The sequence below is a fragment of the Alligator mississippiensis genome, chromosome 4 (genome assembly GCF_030867095.1).
Source record: "Alligator mississippiensis isolate rAllMis1 chromosome 4, rAllMis1, whole genome shotgun sequence".
Lineage (NCBI taxonomy): Eukaryota > Metazoa > Chordata > Crocodylia > Alligatoridae > Alligator > Alligator mississippiensis.
Window position 1 is genome coordinate 124,622,550 of NC_081827.1, and position 19,107 is coordinate 124,641,656.

At 44.2% G+C, this 19,107-nt stretch overlaps 1 protein-coding gene across 1 annotated transcript in view; it reads left to right on the forward strand.

Moving 5' to 3' along the window:
• Window positions 1–19,107, forward strand: part of BCAT1 (branched chain amino acid transaminase 1) — a 90,598-nt gene that overhangs the window by 51,804 nt on the left and 19,687 nt on the right. Inside the window, exons 6-9 of the mRNA XM_019489726.2 lie at window positions 3,484–3,647; window positions 5,992–6,134; window positions 14,333–14,418; window positions 18,901–19,041. Coding sequence (XP_019345271.2) covers window positions 3,484–3,647; window positions 5,992–6,134; window positions 14,333–14,418; window positions 18,901–19,041 — 534 coding nt within the window. The remainder of the gene's footprint in view (window positions 1–3,483; window positions 3,648–5,991; window positions 6,135–14,332; window positions 14,419–18,900; window positions 19,042–19,107) is intronic.

The following is a 19,107-nucleotide window of genomic DNA, read 5'->3' on the forward strand; positions in this document are numbered from 1 at the left end:
TGATAGGAAGAATTGTTAACTACAGTGTTTAGTCCTAACTCTTTATTCTGATCTTTGCATTATTCCAATTTCTGCCCACTTGTTTTTCACAGTTAAGGTTCTTTTTTGCAGTTGCCTTAGAGTTCATTTATGTTTCCCACAGCACCATCTAGTGGAAATATTTGTTCAGATCCTTAGATTTAATGTACATTTTCTCTTTAACTGTGAACAATTGCAGTACGCGTGTGTGTGTGTTTAAAGAACTTAAAGTTTTAATTGAGGTTTTGTAATAAAAAGCATACAGTAGCATTTGTCTTTAAAAATTAAATAATACATGAGAATGAGCTATATGAGACATGTTTACATATATTCAGTGACTGATTCATTGTTCCATGCTATTCGGACTTCCAAACCTCAAGAGTAAATTAAAGTTATTCCACCATGAAGGACAATTTACAATCTCTGTCTTATGATTGAACCTATATCTTACTTCTGGGTGAAACTTACCTCAGTTGTTCCCCTGTAGTCATATGTTTGTATGCACCTACACAAATTGCTTGTGGGTGTAGATCCCTAATGTCTATAAAATGAATAGGGAATAAGGAAGTGATTTTTTTTGAACATTTTCCTTGCTTGTCAGTTCTCATAAAAGGGAAAACTTTTATGGTTCACTAAAGCACCAGTGCTAGAATCAATATTCCCAGCTCTGTCCCTGACTTGCTGTTTGCCGCAGGGCAAATCACTGTAGGTTGGTCTTATAACCTCCAGCTTTTATAAACGGAAGTAGGGGCTTGATTTTAATTTTAAGGTGTATAAGGCACTTGCAGGTCCTAATCTGTAACATTGTAAATATTAAAAATCACGATTTGCAATTTTTACAGAGGTTTATCATGAGAGGGCTTTGTTAGGCAAGTGAAGTTCTCTGATGGGGTTTATACCCATGTCAAACAGAGAAATACCCTGTTCCCAGAATGCCTTTTCTTCTTTATTTCTTTTATTCTCTCTTTCTATAAATGGCTGTCATTCTTGGAGGCAGATCAACTGTGTTGGGATATGTCCAGGCACAGATGATTCACTTCATTGGGTGACACAGATGTCACCTGTTGTCCTACAGGGTTGGGCCTCTACCACTCCCTGGACTTAAGGGACCCAATCCTACAGGACAACAGCATGTGGGAGAACCTCAAGCATCTGTGGTGAGGTGAGGGGCATGTACATCTGCTTGAGCGTTGTGCCACCATATAGATTTTTATGGCAGTACAAAGGCAATGTCTATTTGCAGCCTCTGATTCACATAACAAATAATAGGACTTTCTGTCATTTATATCTGTATTTTGACAATCTACTTCAGTTGCCACTGAGCAGCATGTGGATATTACTTAATTTACTTTTTTCAGTTAGCCATTTTGTTGAAGGACTGAGAAGTGCTGGGAAATCAAAAATGGCTTCAGTAGAGCTGAAGGAAGCTTATCTGAATCTTCCAATAGTTCCATGGCCTCAGCAGAACCCTGGGATTGAGGTTGGGCTGGTTCAGATACCATCTTGACCCCTTGCAATTTGACCTCTAAGTTTTTTATAACATGAATTTATGTAATGGTTGCCCCTTTTAGAAAGAAGGAAGTACTGCTGTCCTTATTTGGGTGATCAGTTTGGCTGACAAGAGAGAAGATAGATGCCCAGTTTAATTGGATCTAAAATCCCAGCACACAGCCAGGTTTTTGCTACTTGGAATCCTTCACGTTCTTTCCCCGGGCACCTTCCCGGTTCCCTCGCATATAGGTGGCACACCATGATCTCCTGTACATGTGCAAAGAGGCTGCTCTGACGTGCTGTAATTATAGCGTGTTGGAGCACACTTGATTAATCTGTGGTAATTACCAGACTAATTAATTAGCAGACACCAGCATCACGTGTCCCTGTGCTGAAAAATGGTGGCAGGGTGCTTTAAACTAAAGCACATTGAATTAGCTTTAGTTAAAGTGCCCCACTGCTATTTTTCAGCGCGGGGATGCTGGTACATGTGACACTCTGGGCACTTTTAATCGGTGCGGCTTTCAGAGCTGCCCTAATTAAAACATCCCCTGCATCCTGGAACACGTCTGTAAATGCCTGGTAACAGCAGCTGTGTCAGATTCCTTAAAGTATTGCTCAGGAGGACTTGCTGGATTGACTTATTCTGTACTGTGGTGACTACACATGCCAAGATGTTTGGGTGGGCCACTTGCTGAAAGTGATTCCTCTTGACACAGAATTGACACTTGAACATTCTCCAGGGAGACAGGTTTGCTTCATTTTCAGGGGGACTTTATAGTAGGAAGAAACCAGCAATGTTCCAGTCAAACAAGTCTGCTGTTGTGAATATACCTGAGCCAGAAAACCCAGATTAATAAGATTGTCAAGCTTTTTCTTCCAAACATTCAGCGTTAGCATTCAGAACCTGTCACTTGGCAGCAAAAATGTTACTTACGTGGCAGTATAAGTGAAGATAAACGGGGCTTTTCTTTCTTTCATCACTGCTTGGATCCCTGAGTAATGAGGTGGCATTGCCCCTCAACAAACCAGTTTCCTGAAGCATCAAATGCTTTGCTCCCAACAATTTCATGCATCTGCTTAGTGGTTGGAGTTCTTCTATGTGAGGGGCAGGATCCATGATTGCTTGAGATTTCAACTCCTGAGGCTGAAGGAGTTTGGAAAAGGATACAGATATTCTAATCAAGTCAGAGAACACTTTATTCTTTCTATCTGTATTACAACCATTCATGTGTCTTTTTCATGAAGTGTAGCAGCCAGCACAGCAGTTTGAAACAATGGGTAGAAACAGATGTTGTTTGACTTCTCATTTGTGCCTCCTTAAAAAATCTTAAGGTGGCACAAATGCTGAGCAAATAGATGTCCTTACCTTTTGTTTCACCACATGACAGGAAAATCAGTGGCACAATAAAAGGTAGTAATAGACTATGCCACTTTATTGCAGCGGACATCTGCTACCTTGTGCCACTTTTCCTACTCAGCTAGTAGGGCTGACTGGGCAGGGGAAAGCCCTGTTTTCCCCACTGCATTAGACCAATGGCATAGGTCTGGGCCACTGGGGAAAGTGGGGAGATGACATTGCCCCTTGTCCTGCACCATCAAGAGTGGGATGAGAGGCAATGTGTGCTTTGCCCAGTGAGGCAGGTCATCTGTGCCCCAACACATCATGGCACAGCTGAATTCCTCCATTCAGCAATGTCTATTTCTAGCCTTAATTTGAGAGAATTAAAATAGCATACAGGTGACTAATTGTGCTAGTATATTGTGGCCCTATTCTTTTTTAGAAGTGGGATTTTTGGAACTAGTGTAAATCTTGCTATTCTGTTGTGGCCCTTGCACAAGTTCCAGCAGAGGTGTGTGGGCACTATCCTAATGCAGTTGCTCTTAAAGTGGTAATTCAGAAAGCCAGTGTCTAAACCTCAAAATAGAGAAGCCAACAAAGCAAGAATGATCTATGCATGCTTTACTTTTCAGCCTTCTCTTGGAGTTAAGAAGCCAACTAAAGCCCTGTTGTATGTCATACTCAGTCCTGTGGGCCCTTACTTTGCAAGTGGAAGCTTTAATCCAATATCCTTGTGGGCAGATCCAAAATATGTAAGAGCCTGGAAAGGAGGAACTGGGGACTGCAAACTGGGAGGGTAAGAAAGTCTGATTGTACGCAAGCATTAGCTTTAATGTTTGACTGTGTTTACTTTTAGCAAGGTATTTAACCATGACTCTGATGCTGACTATCCCTTAAATGTAGCATATGTAGATATAATGCATGCTAAGTGTAGAAACAAAGAGATTTCTAAAACTGAAATGATTACAAATTGTGAGTTATTCTTCAGTTGCCTGTTTTTTGTTCTGCTACACCAACCCTACAGGGTATTTCATGAAAGAACCCTTTGCAAAGTGAAGAACTGGGACAGTCAAGTGTCCACTTTAATATTTTGGCTGCTCCTTTTGCAGACTCCGATGCATCACTGAAGTGATGTTTTCAGTGTCATTCAGTGTAGCAACCTGCTGCCAGCTGGCCAAGGGAGAGCTTGACTGCTATTTTCCGTCCTTGGCAAAGTGTTCTGAGAAGCCATCTGTGATTGGCTTGGAGAATATGGGAATTCAGGGAAAGTGTTAGACAGATCTGAAGGTGGACCTCTGTGATCTGACAGTGCTCTAGTGTACCAAGCAGAAGTCCCAGGTTAGGCAAGTCTTCTATTAATGTGCTACCTGTTAATGTACTAGGCATCTTGGACGGTATGTATTTTGGCTGTTACCACAGCAGAGTAGCTGGGATCCTGGTTAAGTATGCAGTTTTGATGTGGTTAGATAATAGACTCGCTTATCAAAGAAAATAAATGCCTGATCTTTGTTTTGGAAGACATTGATAACTTTCTTCTATGAGAGTCTTTTAGATGCAGAAAGCTAGTAGGAAATTTTCCTCTGATTACCTGGTTATGAAATACAATATTCTGGTATGATTTCAGCTTTGGTAGTGAGCAAGAAAGCAACATAATCCCATGGCTGCAAAAAGTTTCTTCCACCCAGTCCTCCTTTTTGTGACTCATATTTCTTTTTGTTGTCTTGTTATTATTTTTTAAATTAAATTATTGCTTGTTGTGCTACTCCAAAAGAGAGTTGACCTGGAAAAGAGTATTAGGAATTCACACTGACTTGAGTTGGTTTTGAACAGTGACTCGGAGGTGAATACATCCTGTTACCACAGCCCTCTTCTATCACATCTTTCCCATGTCTTTGACACACACCCTGTGTGCAGCTGATGGTTAGGAATCCTGTTAGTATCTGAGATGTTGGGAGTATCCAGATTTTTTTCAGCAGAGGCCACTGACAAAAGTAGTGAATGAATGTATGCTCTTTAGTTAGATTTAGCCTGCAGACAGCATTTGTAAAGAGCACTGACTATTTATGGTTATGACCAAGTTGCTTACAAGTGCTTGTTATCTCTGAACAGATATTGGTTACTAGTAGATTGCCATCTCCCCCTCCCTTCACTTTAAGATGAATTGCAAAATGGCACAGAGAGAATAAGGCAGAAGTTTTTAAACTCAGGTTTGTGGATCATAATGAGCTGCATGGGAAAGTAGTATTGTTTCTCTAGGATTCCAGCTGCTACATGGAATTAAAATAAAATAAACCCAAGAAAAATGTTATCTTTATATTTCTGTCTGTTGCACTGCACAAAATTGGATAGGAAAGGGCAGAAAAGGATCTCCTTCTCCACCAGTAGACATCCAAAAAGCAGATAAACATAAATGCAATCCTAATCAAGTCCCAGAATAATCATTTGTGCTTCTGCTTTTGACCATCTTAGCTTTATGACTCAGCCAGAAAAGAGCAGTGAGGAAAACCCTTTTAGTATTAACATTTTTTCAAGACTTTACCCAGTGGACAGCAGCAACAGAAAGAGCCAAAGGGCAGAATGGCGCCTGCAGAGCTAGTATACCACATGACTCCTTACTGAACTGCTCTAGGTTTTCTGCTTCTACAAGTAAACTTGCTTAGATCCATTTTTAAGTGCATAAAACCTGAAGTGTTTAGGCAGTTTACTGGGTAATATATAAGTTGTCTTGCTTGTGTAAACCTTTGAAGAAGTGTCAGAAGTTACATCCACATCCCAGGGTTTTGTGGAACTTCCTGGTTGTTCTCTGTCTTTCTCTGCAAAGCTTTACCCAGACAGTACAGAAACTCTTATGAACCCATATGAGATGCTGATAATTGGGTATCCCTTGACTCTGCTGAGTCCTTCAAAGTTCAATGCTTGTAGAAGTAAAACAACATGCCAGACCATTTAGTTAAGTGTAATTATGTCAGGGACACTCAGTGACTTTTCTGAGTGTTTTAATTAAAAGGCAGATTTTAAATCTGAGCACTGAAAATAACATAACCTGTTTTTAGGAGTAGGGAAAAAAAGAAGTTTTGTCAAAAGATAATATCTAGTTAGTCACTGATGGCTTTTTTTTCTTTTTTCTCCCCTTTTGAAAGGAATTATGGTTCTTCTATTTATGCCCAGCATGAAGCCATAGAACTAGGGTGTCAGCAGGTTTTGTGGCTGTATGGAGAAAATCATCAAATAACTGAAGTTGGAACTATGAATCTGTTCCTGTACTGGAAAAATGAAGATGGAGGTATAGTAATATGCAGCATTAAACTTTTTACCTGGGCAGCCAGTTGTGATCTCATTGTCAGTGTTAATGGCATAGTTGTTATGTGAATTAATCTACTTGCAGCCTTAGGTTCTGGCCCAAAGAATGCAGTTCTACAATGCTTCCCTTCCTGTTTTAATGGCAGGAGGGATGTTACTCCCACCCATAACCCAGACACTTGCACTAACCCACACAGCTGTTTTTCAGAATTCTTCCTGCAATGCATGCTCCAAGTCTAAAGGGCACAAATTTCTTCCAGAGAAATATGGCTTGGAGTTGTCCCCTAATGAGAGAGAAAGGGATCAGACACTGCAGCCTTACAAAGCCATTGTTCTGTCAGTACTACAGTTCTGATTATCAGTAACCTTACAAAACACTGTCACTGTTTAAGTAGGGGACTGAGGGCCAAACTGTTGGGTTTGTGTTTCTAATTTCATTGGTGATATTTTTGGGCAAATCACTAAGCATGTCTATGTAAGACGTGCTTACCCAGCTTAGAAAAACACTTTGGGCACATCCAGACAAAAAAATAGAAAAAATGTGGTGCAGTGCACACTCCAGGAACATGTGCCAGCAGATACAGAGGCTTGGTCCTTCCAGGAGATGCTCTGGCTGACCAGAGCATATCCCCTCTAGTTCCGCCCCAGCTCTTCCAGCATGGCAGGACCCAAGAGGAGTGAGGAAACAGCAGTTTTCCTGAAGCGCAGCATTTTGCCCCACACTAAAGTGCACATGCAGGGGCTTGTGCAATGGCAACAAATAGTGGCACAAATTTGTGCCTCTACTTTTTTTTGCCACAATAAGTGTATGCCCTTACATGTGGGGACACACTTTTTGAGTCCAACCCTTGGCTAAACCTATGTAAATGAAAAGTATTACTGTGATGATAAAGATTGTATCACACTGGACATTCTTGTAACTGGTGTGGCAAATTTGTGTGTATACATTCAGTGGAATTACAGCAGGGTGGAATTTGGCTCATTCTGCCTAGCAAAAGAACAGCATGAAAAAGGAGATAATTAGAATTTGATGTTCTCATTGTGCTTTAACCAGGAATATTCAGGAATTATCCAGCTGCAATACCATAGTGTTCCAAAGATCTGCCAATCATTTGCATTACCAGTGCACAACTGAATAGTGCTATTGTGACATGGTTGTAACAAATAGTCATATCTCTTAACAGAACTGCTGTTCCACAGAATATGATCATTACCACTGCAGGGGTTATTAGCTACCTAGCAATGTATTAATTAATTCGTGCTTATGATCTAGAAACAGCAGAGTGCCCCACAAAAAGATTCCCCCAAAGAATATTAAAAATACACATCAGTCTATAGTTGCCTGTACCTTTGCATTGTGGCAAAAGACTGCTGTAATACTCTATCACTTCCCAAGGGGTAATAATTAGGTGGTCCATACTTTTGTTTCATTGTGTAAATACTGCAGTTGAGAAGAGGGAGAGACCTTGCATAAAAATAGTGAGACTTGGCACTCAAAACCACAAGCATCAGAAAATACATCTCATTGTGTGGTTTTTAGAGCATACATGCGGCTTGTGTACATGCTGTGTTTTGCATAAAATATGCCAAGGTCCAAAATCAACAACGCCTTTACTAACGCATTGGATGAGGACTCATTTCAGCAGTGCTTTAGATGATGGTGTAGTTTTACTATGAGCTATTGCTGGATCATTTTAGCCACTGTAAAGAAAAGAGGTGTCCAGTATTCCAGTCTTGAGCAGGGAATGGGGAGCCTAGTAAATGTCTCCTTCATAATGATTCAAGTGAGAGGGAGGCAGCAACACAATTGCTTGTAAATCTGCCTGACACACTTCATGCTGTTCTGGTACTTCTAGTATTGCTCTGCTGAAGCTTATAAAGTAGCTACATCTAAATGGCTGTTATTACAGAAATAAATGACTGCAGTTGCTTTCATTTATGAAATTCTACTTGCAGCAGTGACATGTGTGAGGAATGGCAAAGAGCCAGGATTGTTTCCATGTTTACAAAAGGTAAAGCTTGATCCCTCTAAGCTTACATTTTCAGAGCACACAATGGTGCTGAAAGACAGCAGCCATCGGGAGTGTGTCTCTTTCTCCTATTTGAAAGGCCTAACTTGCAGGGGTGGAAGACCTTAAAATAAATGGCTGATTTAGAGAATGAGGGCTGGAAATTATGAATTCTGGTTTTATTTCCCAAAGTACATTTTTTCTGAATTCTGGTTTTATTGAATAGCTTAGTGCCTCTGTTGACCCCTCAGTAAAATGGGAATCATAATTCATAATACCCACTTCAAACAGGTGATGTGAGTCTTAATTACATTGAACCTCTTTGAAACTTCAGGCTACATCCTCACGAGCGAGCATGTGCCTGTTGAAGTATCTCAAAGAAGTTTGAAATGCCACAGGAGGCACACCACAAATGAAAAAATATTTCCTGCTCTGCAGACATGCAATGCAGGCTCTAAGTTTGATACCTGGAAATACCAATATCAAAAGAAAACACAGCCAAAAAAAAAAAAAAAAAGCAGTGCAAGGCATGCTCCTGGAGCATAGCCCAAAGCAACTGGAGGCTGGGTGCTCCAAGAAGATGCTCTAGCACCTGGCCAGAGCATCTCTATGCCTGCTGCATGCCCCTGCTACTCCATCATGTTGCCTCAGCATGCTGGAGGAAACAGAAGTGGGACAAGGCTGGCACCAGTGGCCTGGACGCAGGCTCTGTCTTCAGTAAGCAGAGGTGTGGGAGTGGAGGGGACTGTGAGGGGACTGTGTGGGTGGGGGTGGGTTCCCCCACCTGCCCTCCCCATGGCACACAGCCCAACCCCCCACCTGCAGCAGCCAGCAGTGGGCCCTCACGTCACTCATGGCCTGCTGCAGGCAGAGTCCCCTGGCAGCGAGCAACACCGCCTGAAACCCAGGGGCTAAGTGTGGCTCACAGAGTTGGCCCAGCCCGCTGGTACATGCCTTCATACAGAACTGGTTTGGCTCCTACTGCCACTGGGGGCTTGTAGGCCTGCAGGCAGAAGCCACGCATCATTGGGCAGGGCCAGCTTCTGCCTTAACATGGTGGGCATGCAGAAGCAGGAGCCAGCCTGGCTTGGCAGTGCACGGTTCTGGCTGCAGTGCCGGGAACCCCCAGTGGCAGCAGGAGCCAGCCCGGTTCTGTGTGAAGGTGCGCACCTGCTGGCCAGGTCGGCTCTGTGCGCCACATTTAGCCTCCAGGTTTCAGGCGATGCAAGGGTCCACTGCTGGCTGTTGTTGCTGTGGGGTGGAGTGGGGGGTGCTGTGTGCTGTGGGAGGTGCAGGCAGGAGACCCACCTCTCCCACACAGTCCCCTCCAACCCCACACAGCCCCCCACACAATCCACCCACAAACCCCATGCCCATGAACCCGCACATTTGAGGCCAGGAGGACACACTTCAACCATTCAAAGCGGGCCACTGTAACGAGCAAATCTTCTGGACAATAGCTGCCCAGATGGCAGAGTGGGGGCACCAGAAGACATAACAGCAGTGACACCCAAAGGCTAAATGTGCAGCCATGGCCCATTGGTAGCTAGCTCAGAGGTTCTGCTGCAGTGCCCATGCCACAGCCCAGGTGGCCATGCAGTCCCTGCCCGGGTCTGGAAGGCACGCAGTCATGGGGCCTTGGGTCCAAGGAAACACATGCTGTCACAAGTGGCAGGAGGTCACAGCTGGGCAGCAGCCCCCACTGCCAGACTGCTGCAGTGGGTAGAGGGTGCAGGGGCCACTCTAGGTAAGGGCTGATTCAGCAGTCCAGCTGGCACAAGGGGCTAGTGTCCCCAGATACCAACTGTCCAGGCCTCAGAAGTTCCTGAGGGCAAATACCACCTGTGCTGACCCCATCCTCTAGCCTCCCTGGCTGAAGAGCTAGGAGGAGCTGGGCAGGGTCGGTTTGCCCCAAGTGGTACAATTTGCCCTACACCAAAGTGCATGTTCAGGCACATGTGCTGAGGCACAAATCTCTGGCACAAATTTGTGCTACTGCTACTTGAGCTGCTGCAAGTGCATGTGCCTGTATGTGTGGATGTGCTGTCAGATGAAAAGCCTTGAAGAACCACTCAGTAATAATATGTTATGTAAATAAACCTGGATAATTATTGTATATCTTGTCCCCTGTGACAACAATGATTTTAGAGGAACAGATTTTTTTTTTTTGGCGGGGGGGGGGTAGAAGGTAAAGGGGGAGCATGTCAGAGTGGGTGCAACAAATGTAGGGAATGACGGGCAAAGGTAAAAGGAAGACAGGGATACAGTAGCAATCAAAATGTAGAGGGAAGGAAATTGTTAGGGGAACTGGTTGGGGTTGAGAGTGAGTGAAAGGAAACCACGAGGGACATAGTAGGAATGGGAGACAGGTGTTTATATAATAGTAGGATATGGATACCCAGAAGTACACCTGATACCCCCCCCCCCCACCCCATTCTGCCATGTTTTTATCTTGTTATAATTGACTAACCCCAGGTTTATAGATGCACTTATGTAAGAAGGACAGAAGCTTATGCTGTCCAGCAGAATTCAAGGCCTGATTTTAAAGTCACTTAGATTGTAAGCTCTGCAGACTTGGGACTGTCTCTTTGCTACAGATTTGTACAGTGTCTAGCATAGTGTTTCTTAAACTGGGGTACATGGATGCCTGAGGGTAGGAAGCCAATTTCTAGAGGATACATGGGACTAGATGCAGAAGAGAAAGATGAAATATAGATTGAGGAAAAAGAAGAAAGTAAAAATGGAGAACAACTTCGTAGTATCACTTACTCTGTTGGAGAGGTGACGATGAGAGCTTATTCTTCAGAACACAGAGTAGGAGTCAAGAACATTAAAGCCGATTTAAATAGGGATATGCAGCCCAAACAAGTTTTGAGAACCACTGGTTTAGCACATTGAGTAGCTGGCTTCTCAGTGCTACCACAGCAGTAGTAACATAACAGTAATAATATAAACAAAAAAAAATAAGACCCCTGAGGATATTCCATGTTGGGGTCTTCCTCATACATGCTGATGAAAATCCTAGTATCCCCAGTCTATCAAATCACTCAAAGATAAACTCTCAAACCATTTTCCTTGAGATGAGCAAACCGAAGCCATATGGAGCCAGTTCTGGTATCAGTTCACAAACAGAATTAGTATTTTGGCACATGGTGTCATCCTCTCTGTCTGGTACCCATGGAAGCAGATGCTCCTTTAGCTGACCACAGGCTGGTAGATGTGATATGTACGCTCGACAAAATTATAGAAAGCAAGCAGTTTAAAGTGTTTTGCAGACTCCCATACTCTATCAACTCGTGCTGTTTGGCAGCTGGCCTGGCAAATTTTCAAAATAACATAACATAGTCAGTGCATGTTGTGGAGCTTAGAAAGATCCAGGCCAACCATTCTGGATAATATCTCCAGAGGGGGAACAGTACCAAGTGTGTTGTCACAGGCTCAGACACCACACTCCACATTATTTTCTCTTTTTGCAACTAACAGCAACTAACATGATCAATTTTGACAATTCCAAAGTTGGTGAGATCACAAACACAGAGCTTTGGAAGTTTCTGGTCAGATCAGATCTGTGGATCCTATGTCCTGTGACTGGCCAACACCAGATTCTTCAGAGGTAAAACAAAGAAGGAAGTTACAAAGTAACTTCTCCATCAGGGTAGCTTCTGCTTAGTACCTTCCAATTTACTGGCTGTGCCAGGACATAGAGCAGGCAACCCTGGGATGTGTTTGCTGGAGCCTATTTGGTGTTATGATGGACTGGTAGGAAAAAGGAGGGCTGAGAGAAAGAAAGCATTGCTGCATGTATCAGTCTGCCTTTGATCAATTATGGACACTACAGACAAGTCAGCTCCTAAGCAGTGGGTAACCCTATTCTGAGTGTACTGTACCTTCTACTAACAAATATCTGAGTTGTTTCTATGCTTTGGCAGCACTTGTGTAGCTTGTCATGATAATTCAAATGTATAGGACATGCCCACTTTCAAATTAATACTTCAGGTTACATAGGAAAAATAGGAGCCATTCTCTTGGACCATGGGAAGAAATACAAGCATGAGTGAACCAAGGCAGAGAAGCAAGCAATGTACATGTCTTAAGGCATGGTGACATAAGACATTGTCTGTAAATGTCTTGAGGCTGCTGGATACAACGAGCAGGTTAATTTTGTATACAGAATTGACATGTCTCTGGGATGGTTTGGGAATGGCACATCTTGTTATCTATGCAGCAGAGTTGATGTCCCTGAAGTCCCTTCCTACCCTGTGATTCTAAAATCAAGTAGGATACATACTAACTCGCAGAAGAGTTTGAGGTGCTTAGAAGAGAACATGGGGTAGCCTGTTGGAGAACTGAAATACTTTTTTCAGGGAGCAGGTACAGAACACTGTGTAAAAATCTGGATCCATTTGGAGTGCTGAACATCTGTCCCAACTTGAGTCTACTAAAGATTTGGATACCTCTGTTTGCATAGTCTGCTAGAGGCTGCATCACTAACTTACTAAATGGAGTCAGAGAGCAGACAAGAGACTGTGCATCCTAAAAATATTCATACTCATAATCATCATTTTTTAATTTGCTGCATCTAGTCCCAGGGTATTCATTGTGTTAGCTTTTACTAAGTGCACAATTAAATATGTTAGACACATTTATTTAAAACTATCTTTCTTTTTCCCCACTTAGAATACCAAGAGCATACAAGCCTGTTTTAATCAGAGCATTGGACTTGCTGGATGCATCTGAATTCCATGCAGACTATCTCAGACAGGTTGAGGGAAGGTAGCAAAGGAAAGATGTCTTCAGCTGATTGGGACTGTCAGAGATACAGACTTCCTCTCCTTTGAAATGTGTCCCATGAAATATTTGTCTAAGCCTCCCACCAGAAAGCCACAGAGTTTGTGGGCATTAAAGAGAGAGGGTTATGTCTTTTGTCTCTAATATGTCATTTTATATCCAAGCCAGATTGGAGGTGGAGGAGTACAGAAAGCTTCCATACCTAAAGATGACCATTCAGCAAATTTTGCAAAGTGAGCTTGATCCATAGCTAGGTTTCGCAGAACAGACTATACAGCTGTCACTAATGGGAGCTCACACTGGCAGTCTTGGTGGAAAGGCCAAAGGCTGAGCAGATACGAAGGATGACCTACCTTCTTATCTTTGCTTTCTGCCCACCAGCTCTGAGTTGAGACATGGTGGGTAGGCAGCAAAGGGTAGTGTACACTGAGCTTCTGCTTGTAGCTGCTCTTTAGATGCAGATAAATGTATTAAGTGGGGAAATTAAATGTAAATCTTATCAGATTATTATCATTAATGTCAGAGATGAGGAAACTTCTAATCACTCACTATGTGTGCTTCTCGTCAAACTCGGAACAGAAAGGTCCTGAACTATGACTCTCACTTGTCTAGCGAGTTAGCCTCAAAAGTCCTTACAAACGTTAACTAACTAAACGTAGTATTATAATAGCCACCAAGCATGGGTGTCTGGTGCCCCTTGAGTCGGGGGGGCACGTGTTCCCCTGACACCAGTCAGCAACCAGGAAGGGGGCATCCCCCACGTCCGATTTCACTCGCCGTAAAAGCAGCCACGCTGCTTCCGGAAGTCCTGTGGCCGCTTCTGGAAGCAGCATGGCTGCTTTTGCTGGCAGCCCCGTTCCCTGGCTGGCGCTCGTAGGGGGGGCACTGGTGCTCCTGCCTGCCCCCCTGCCCACTGGCTAAACAGGGAGCGTGGCCTCACAGGGGGAGCACCAGCACTCTTAGGGGGTGCATGTGCACCCCTGTGCACCCCCTACACATTTCCCCTGCCACCAAGCAGATTAGAAAGCCAACTTCCACTTGTGCCTCCTAAGCTTGAGGTTGAAGATCCAGAAAGGTTAAATGGTTTTCCAGGATCATACAGTAAGTTGGCAGCACAGCCAGGAACCCATTTCTGTGCTCTAACAATTAACTGTGCTTTTTTCCCAATCAGATATATGAATGGGTTCAAATTGGTTAGCATCTTGTTCAGGCTGAGCTTGTGCCATTTGTACTTTTCTTATGAATTACTAGCCATTGTTCAAATCTGACTGTTGGTACATGGCACTTGTTCCCATATGATTTTTCAGTTATCATATACTGCTCTTTTTATTTGGCTATTGTTCATTTACATTGGGACTTTTGTTTTGTGCTTTGGTTTTAATAGAAGAGGAGCTGGCAACTCCACCATTAGATGGCATCATTCTTCCTGGAGTGACAAGACAGAGTATTTTGGATTTGGCACACCTGTGGGTTAGTGCTTGCCTTGTTCTTTAGTCACAGCAATTTTAATGTTCATGAAATAAGTAGTTGTGAAAATAAGTCACTCAAGGTGTTTAAATAATGCCTTGTGGTTTCAGGTGATCTGGATAACTCCTTTAAACAAAATGGGAAATAAGGGAGCATGTTAGATGACTGTCTCAGCTATACTGTCAAAATACCAACATACATCCCACAGAACAATGCAAACTCTTTTTTAGAGGGGTGCACCGATAGAGATTTTGGGGGCCGATACTGATAGCCAATATTTAAGGAGGCATATTGGCTGACACTGATCCAATACAGCTGCCTCTAGGTGGCAAGTTCAGTGTGGTGGAAGGGGAGGGGGGACAGAAGGGGCGTGAGGGGGTAGATCAGCGCCCCCTGCAGTGCACTGTCCAAGGCGGGGGCACCCCAGTAGGGTGGGGGTGGAGGGTGTGTGCCCGTGGATCTGCGTGGTGTGGGGTGGGCGGCAGCTGCGGTGTGGAGCTGGCGCTACGTGGGTCTTCTCAACACGGGCTAAGTTCGGAGCAGACTCTGGCAGTGCTGAGAGGAGGCTGCGGCCACCCCAAATTTTGCCGCAGCTCTGCTCCCAGCCCCACACCACCACCTGCCACAGCAGCGACTTTTCCTGGCACTTGGTGGAGGTGGGGTGTTCAGCCAGGGCTCGGAGCGGAGCTACCGCAAAATTTGGGATGGCTGCAGCCTCCTCCCATCGCCGCCAGAGCCTGCCCCAAGCCCAGCCCCCGGCAAGAAGAGCCCCGTGCAGCTCCAGCTCCACTCCGCAGCTGCCGCCTGCCCCACACTGCGCAGATCCAGGGGCACAGGCCCCCCTGCCCTGCCCTCCTGAGGTGCAAGCAGCAGCAGGAACCACCCTCACCCCATGAGTCACACCTCCATCCTGTGCTCCTCTCCCCCCCGCCCCACCTGGGCAGCGCCTGCCCCATCCCTTACTGGGGGTCATTGATCTGCCCCCCCCCCCAGCTATCCCCCCTCCCCTTCCAACTTACCAGCTGGAGCAGATCTCCATGCTGCCAGCTCTGCTCTGTGTTGCACTGCAGCTGCATGCAGCACAGGCATTTATCAGCCAAATTATTGGCCCCATTGGGCCGATATCCGATATAGACAATTTTCTTCGTATCTGTACTGATCCAATATTGGACCAATGTATCGGTGCACCTCTACTTTTTGACCTTCCCCAAAGCATTTCTACATAAGTGTTGGCTACAAATGTCCAACTCGGGATCCTTAAAATTCTGGTTTATTAGGCGGATTGAAACACTGTAATCATAAACCTTGGGGCTGGTCCCCACACACATACATACGCACAGTAGCAGGCTACAGAGTCAGGTATACCTATCCTACAAGCACTGGAGTCTGTTGTTGAGGCTTCTTTCAGCGTGGTGTTATCCTCCAGAAGGGGGTCATCGGCTGGTCCTTCTGGCTGGACAGGTCGGGTGCTGGTCAAGTTGGAGATCAAGAGGGCGCCACTGAGGGTCACTTTTCACTGCCTTTTATCTGTCCCTGGCAGACTTTGGTGACTCCCCAGTTTTCAGGTTTGCCCAATCCAGGGGTTGTTGACCCTCGTGGGACTTCCCCCCCTCGGTGGCTACTGGATGGCATCTGTCAGCCCCAGGGGTTGTCTGCATGTACGTGCAGGTTTGGGAGTCCGTTGATGAATTTTGAATAGGGCTCTGGGAGCAGTTGATCTGGAGATACTCAGCCCAAAAGTTGGTCCCTGGCGTTGATTAACTCAGGCCAGGGCTTCTAGCCCTTGATCAGTGATGTTTAGAGATTTCCCGGTTGTTACATTGTCTTCTACTGAGTTCTTCCCTTGGTTGATCTGCAGCTTCCCAGGTGTTAATTGCTGTGTTACACATTCAATCACTGATTCACTTGCTCTTTCAGGGGCCAGTCTGGTACAGAGAAGGACAGTTTGATTCCTGCCCTTGTTAACATTGTTACGATGTATAACTTACTAAAACACATTTAGTTGAAAGTTGAAAGGTGAGGAGTGTTGGGGCCGAGGGGCTGTGGCCAGCAGCCCAGGCACGTGGGCCGGGGAAGTCGGCACAGCGAACTAGAATTAGGCACTGATGTGTGGAGGTTGATTAAAGATTATTTTACTTACACCATAGATGGTTGCGGTGCAGGTGGGAAAACTTGCTTGAGTTGCAGTTACAGACAAACACAAATGGAGTTTGCTAGGCTCCACCGAAGACACACGAGCGGAGTTTGCTAGGCTCCGTAAAACGAACTGGGCAGAGCTCTGGATACCAAAATGAGAGTCCAAAAGGTGACTCTCGACGAGCGCGCAGGGTAGGGGTACGTCGAGGAATCGGTCGGCGATGGGGAGAGATTCTTGATGGCTGATCAAACCATCATTCGGTCTGAGATATATGTAGAAATCCACCAGATAATCGTGGACTCCTTGCCGGAATTCTCTCGGATTTCTCCTGGAATTCTCGGAATCGGGGTTCTCAGGATCCTCCTGAGATTCTCGGAGATCTCCGACTTGGGCGGAAACTGCTCAAGCCTCTTATATGGCTAGCAAGCCAATCGCTAGCCGCCACGTGGGAATAATTTAGAAACAGCCAATAATGGGGAACAAATTTGCATGTGAGCGGCAGGAACTCCTTTGCACTGGGGTTTTCGCTCTGCAGCTGAGAATTGCACCGCGCAAACAAAGCTCCATGTGGCGGGGAAATAATTCTGCAGTGCCGAAGCGCACACACAATCATTGGGTAATGACAAGGAGTATAAAATATAAGTTACAAATGCCATGGCACACAAATAGATAAAAATACCAAACTACAAGGGGAGATACAAAATGCACACACAAATTTTAAAACACAATTCCTTATCTTAAAGTGAAAGAGAGAGGAAGGAAGAAAAGGTAGAAAAAGAGAAACATATCCAAAGAGGGGAGAGCAAATGCAGGCAAGAGGAAAAGGGGGCTTTCTGCTACATAAGAACCTTCATTAACTTTGAAGTGGGGTTGGTAGACTCCATTTCCCACTAATTCAAACAGGCTAAAGCAAGGAAATAAGCGCTTATCATTCATGACCCCATCTGTACTTCATTCCTCAGTTCCTTGTTCTGTCATTCCACATCTCCAGCCTTAAATCCAGCCCTAGGTGTAATGCACCCACATGCTTGCAGGGTCTAATTCTGTGATGTCTGCATCCAGTTTATCAGATTTAAACCAACTGATAACATTGTAGAAAATCTCATCTTGTGCTTGAAGGGCTCCCCATGGTGCTACTGCCTCAGTCCAGGTTCCAAGTGTAACATTTACATTGCAGTCAGAGGTATGACAGCACTTTATAAGGGACAGTGCAGCACTTTTATCTGGGTATACTGGATACCAATAGCAGTAAAGACAAGGCAGCATGAGTCTCAGTAAACCTGCATAAGTCCCTGGGAGCCATGTTATGTACTCAAGTTGCTAGCCCTCACAGGAGTCCTTGCCTTCATGCATATGCTGTAATCATAACTCTCACTTTTAGCATAGACATAACTTCAGTCACCACCGCCTTGTTCCAGAGGCACTATTCTGCATCCAAATCTTGTTATAACACTTTTGTCTTTTGCTTACATATTTCTTTTTCCCTCTGATCACTCTTTGTACACTGTACTCTTCCTCTCTCTTCCTAGCCTTTAACTTTTATTCTCATCCAGAGCTAGTTGCCACGTTTTCTGCTGCCCAGATGGCTCCTGTTCCATATTAGAATTAGTTCAAGGCACAAGGGTTAAGTCATAGATTGAGTAGAAAATGCAGTTTCCACAACCAAATGACACCATTCCAATGTTTAATTGAAATATTAATTAAACATTTAGTGTTCCCATCGACATTTCCCTTAAATCAGGAACGAAAAGATAGTTAGAATTGCTTAGCACTTCTGCAGAGTAGCATGTGGACCTTTATTATGCCTGTGCAATGTTAATAACTTAACTTATCATTTGTGGTATGGGTAACATGAATTGAGAATATGGCAAATACATGCAAGCCACAATAGAAGATTAGGGCAGGAATCGAAGTACTTGGAACCACAGGAGGAATTCCAGGTGAGTAGAATATAGTTAACTACAGTTGAATTTGATAAGAGATTTGAAGACAAGCTTACTTACACAAGTGCTATGAAGTTCATTAGTAAACATAAATAAACACATCCTCTATGTTTTTCATATCATTATAAATATATTTTCCATCTGCACAGTGTTCTGTAGTATGGTGTTGAGGTTCAATACCAAGTCAGAGGAAAGACTGCCACACGGTGAACTGACAGCATCTCATGTTGCAGACCTTTGAGTTTTCCTTGTAGGTCATTCATTTGTTGACTAGGTTCCACCTTGACTCAGATTCATAGCCTAAAATAGGCTGAGTGCAACAAATTCAGGGCATTTAAGTTGAGGAAAGTGCTTTGACTTTAAAGATGATGTGCTTGCCTCTTTTCTTTTTGGTTTCTGTTGCAGGGAGAATTCAAAGTGTCTGAGCGGTACATCACCATGAGTGATCTGACAACTGCCTTGGAGGAAAACAGAGTGAAGGAGATGTTTGGTGCTGGGACTGCTTGTGTTGTATGTCCCATTTCTAAAATATTATACAATAATGAGGTAAGAGAACCATTTATATGTTTTTATTTGTTTGTTTTCCCTATTAACTATGAATTGAAGGAAAAA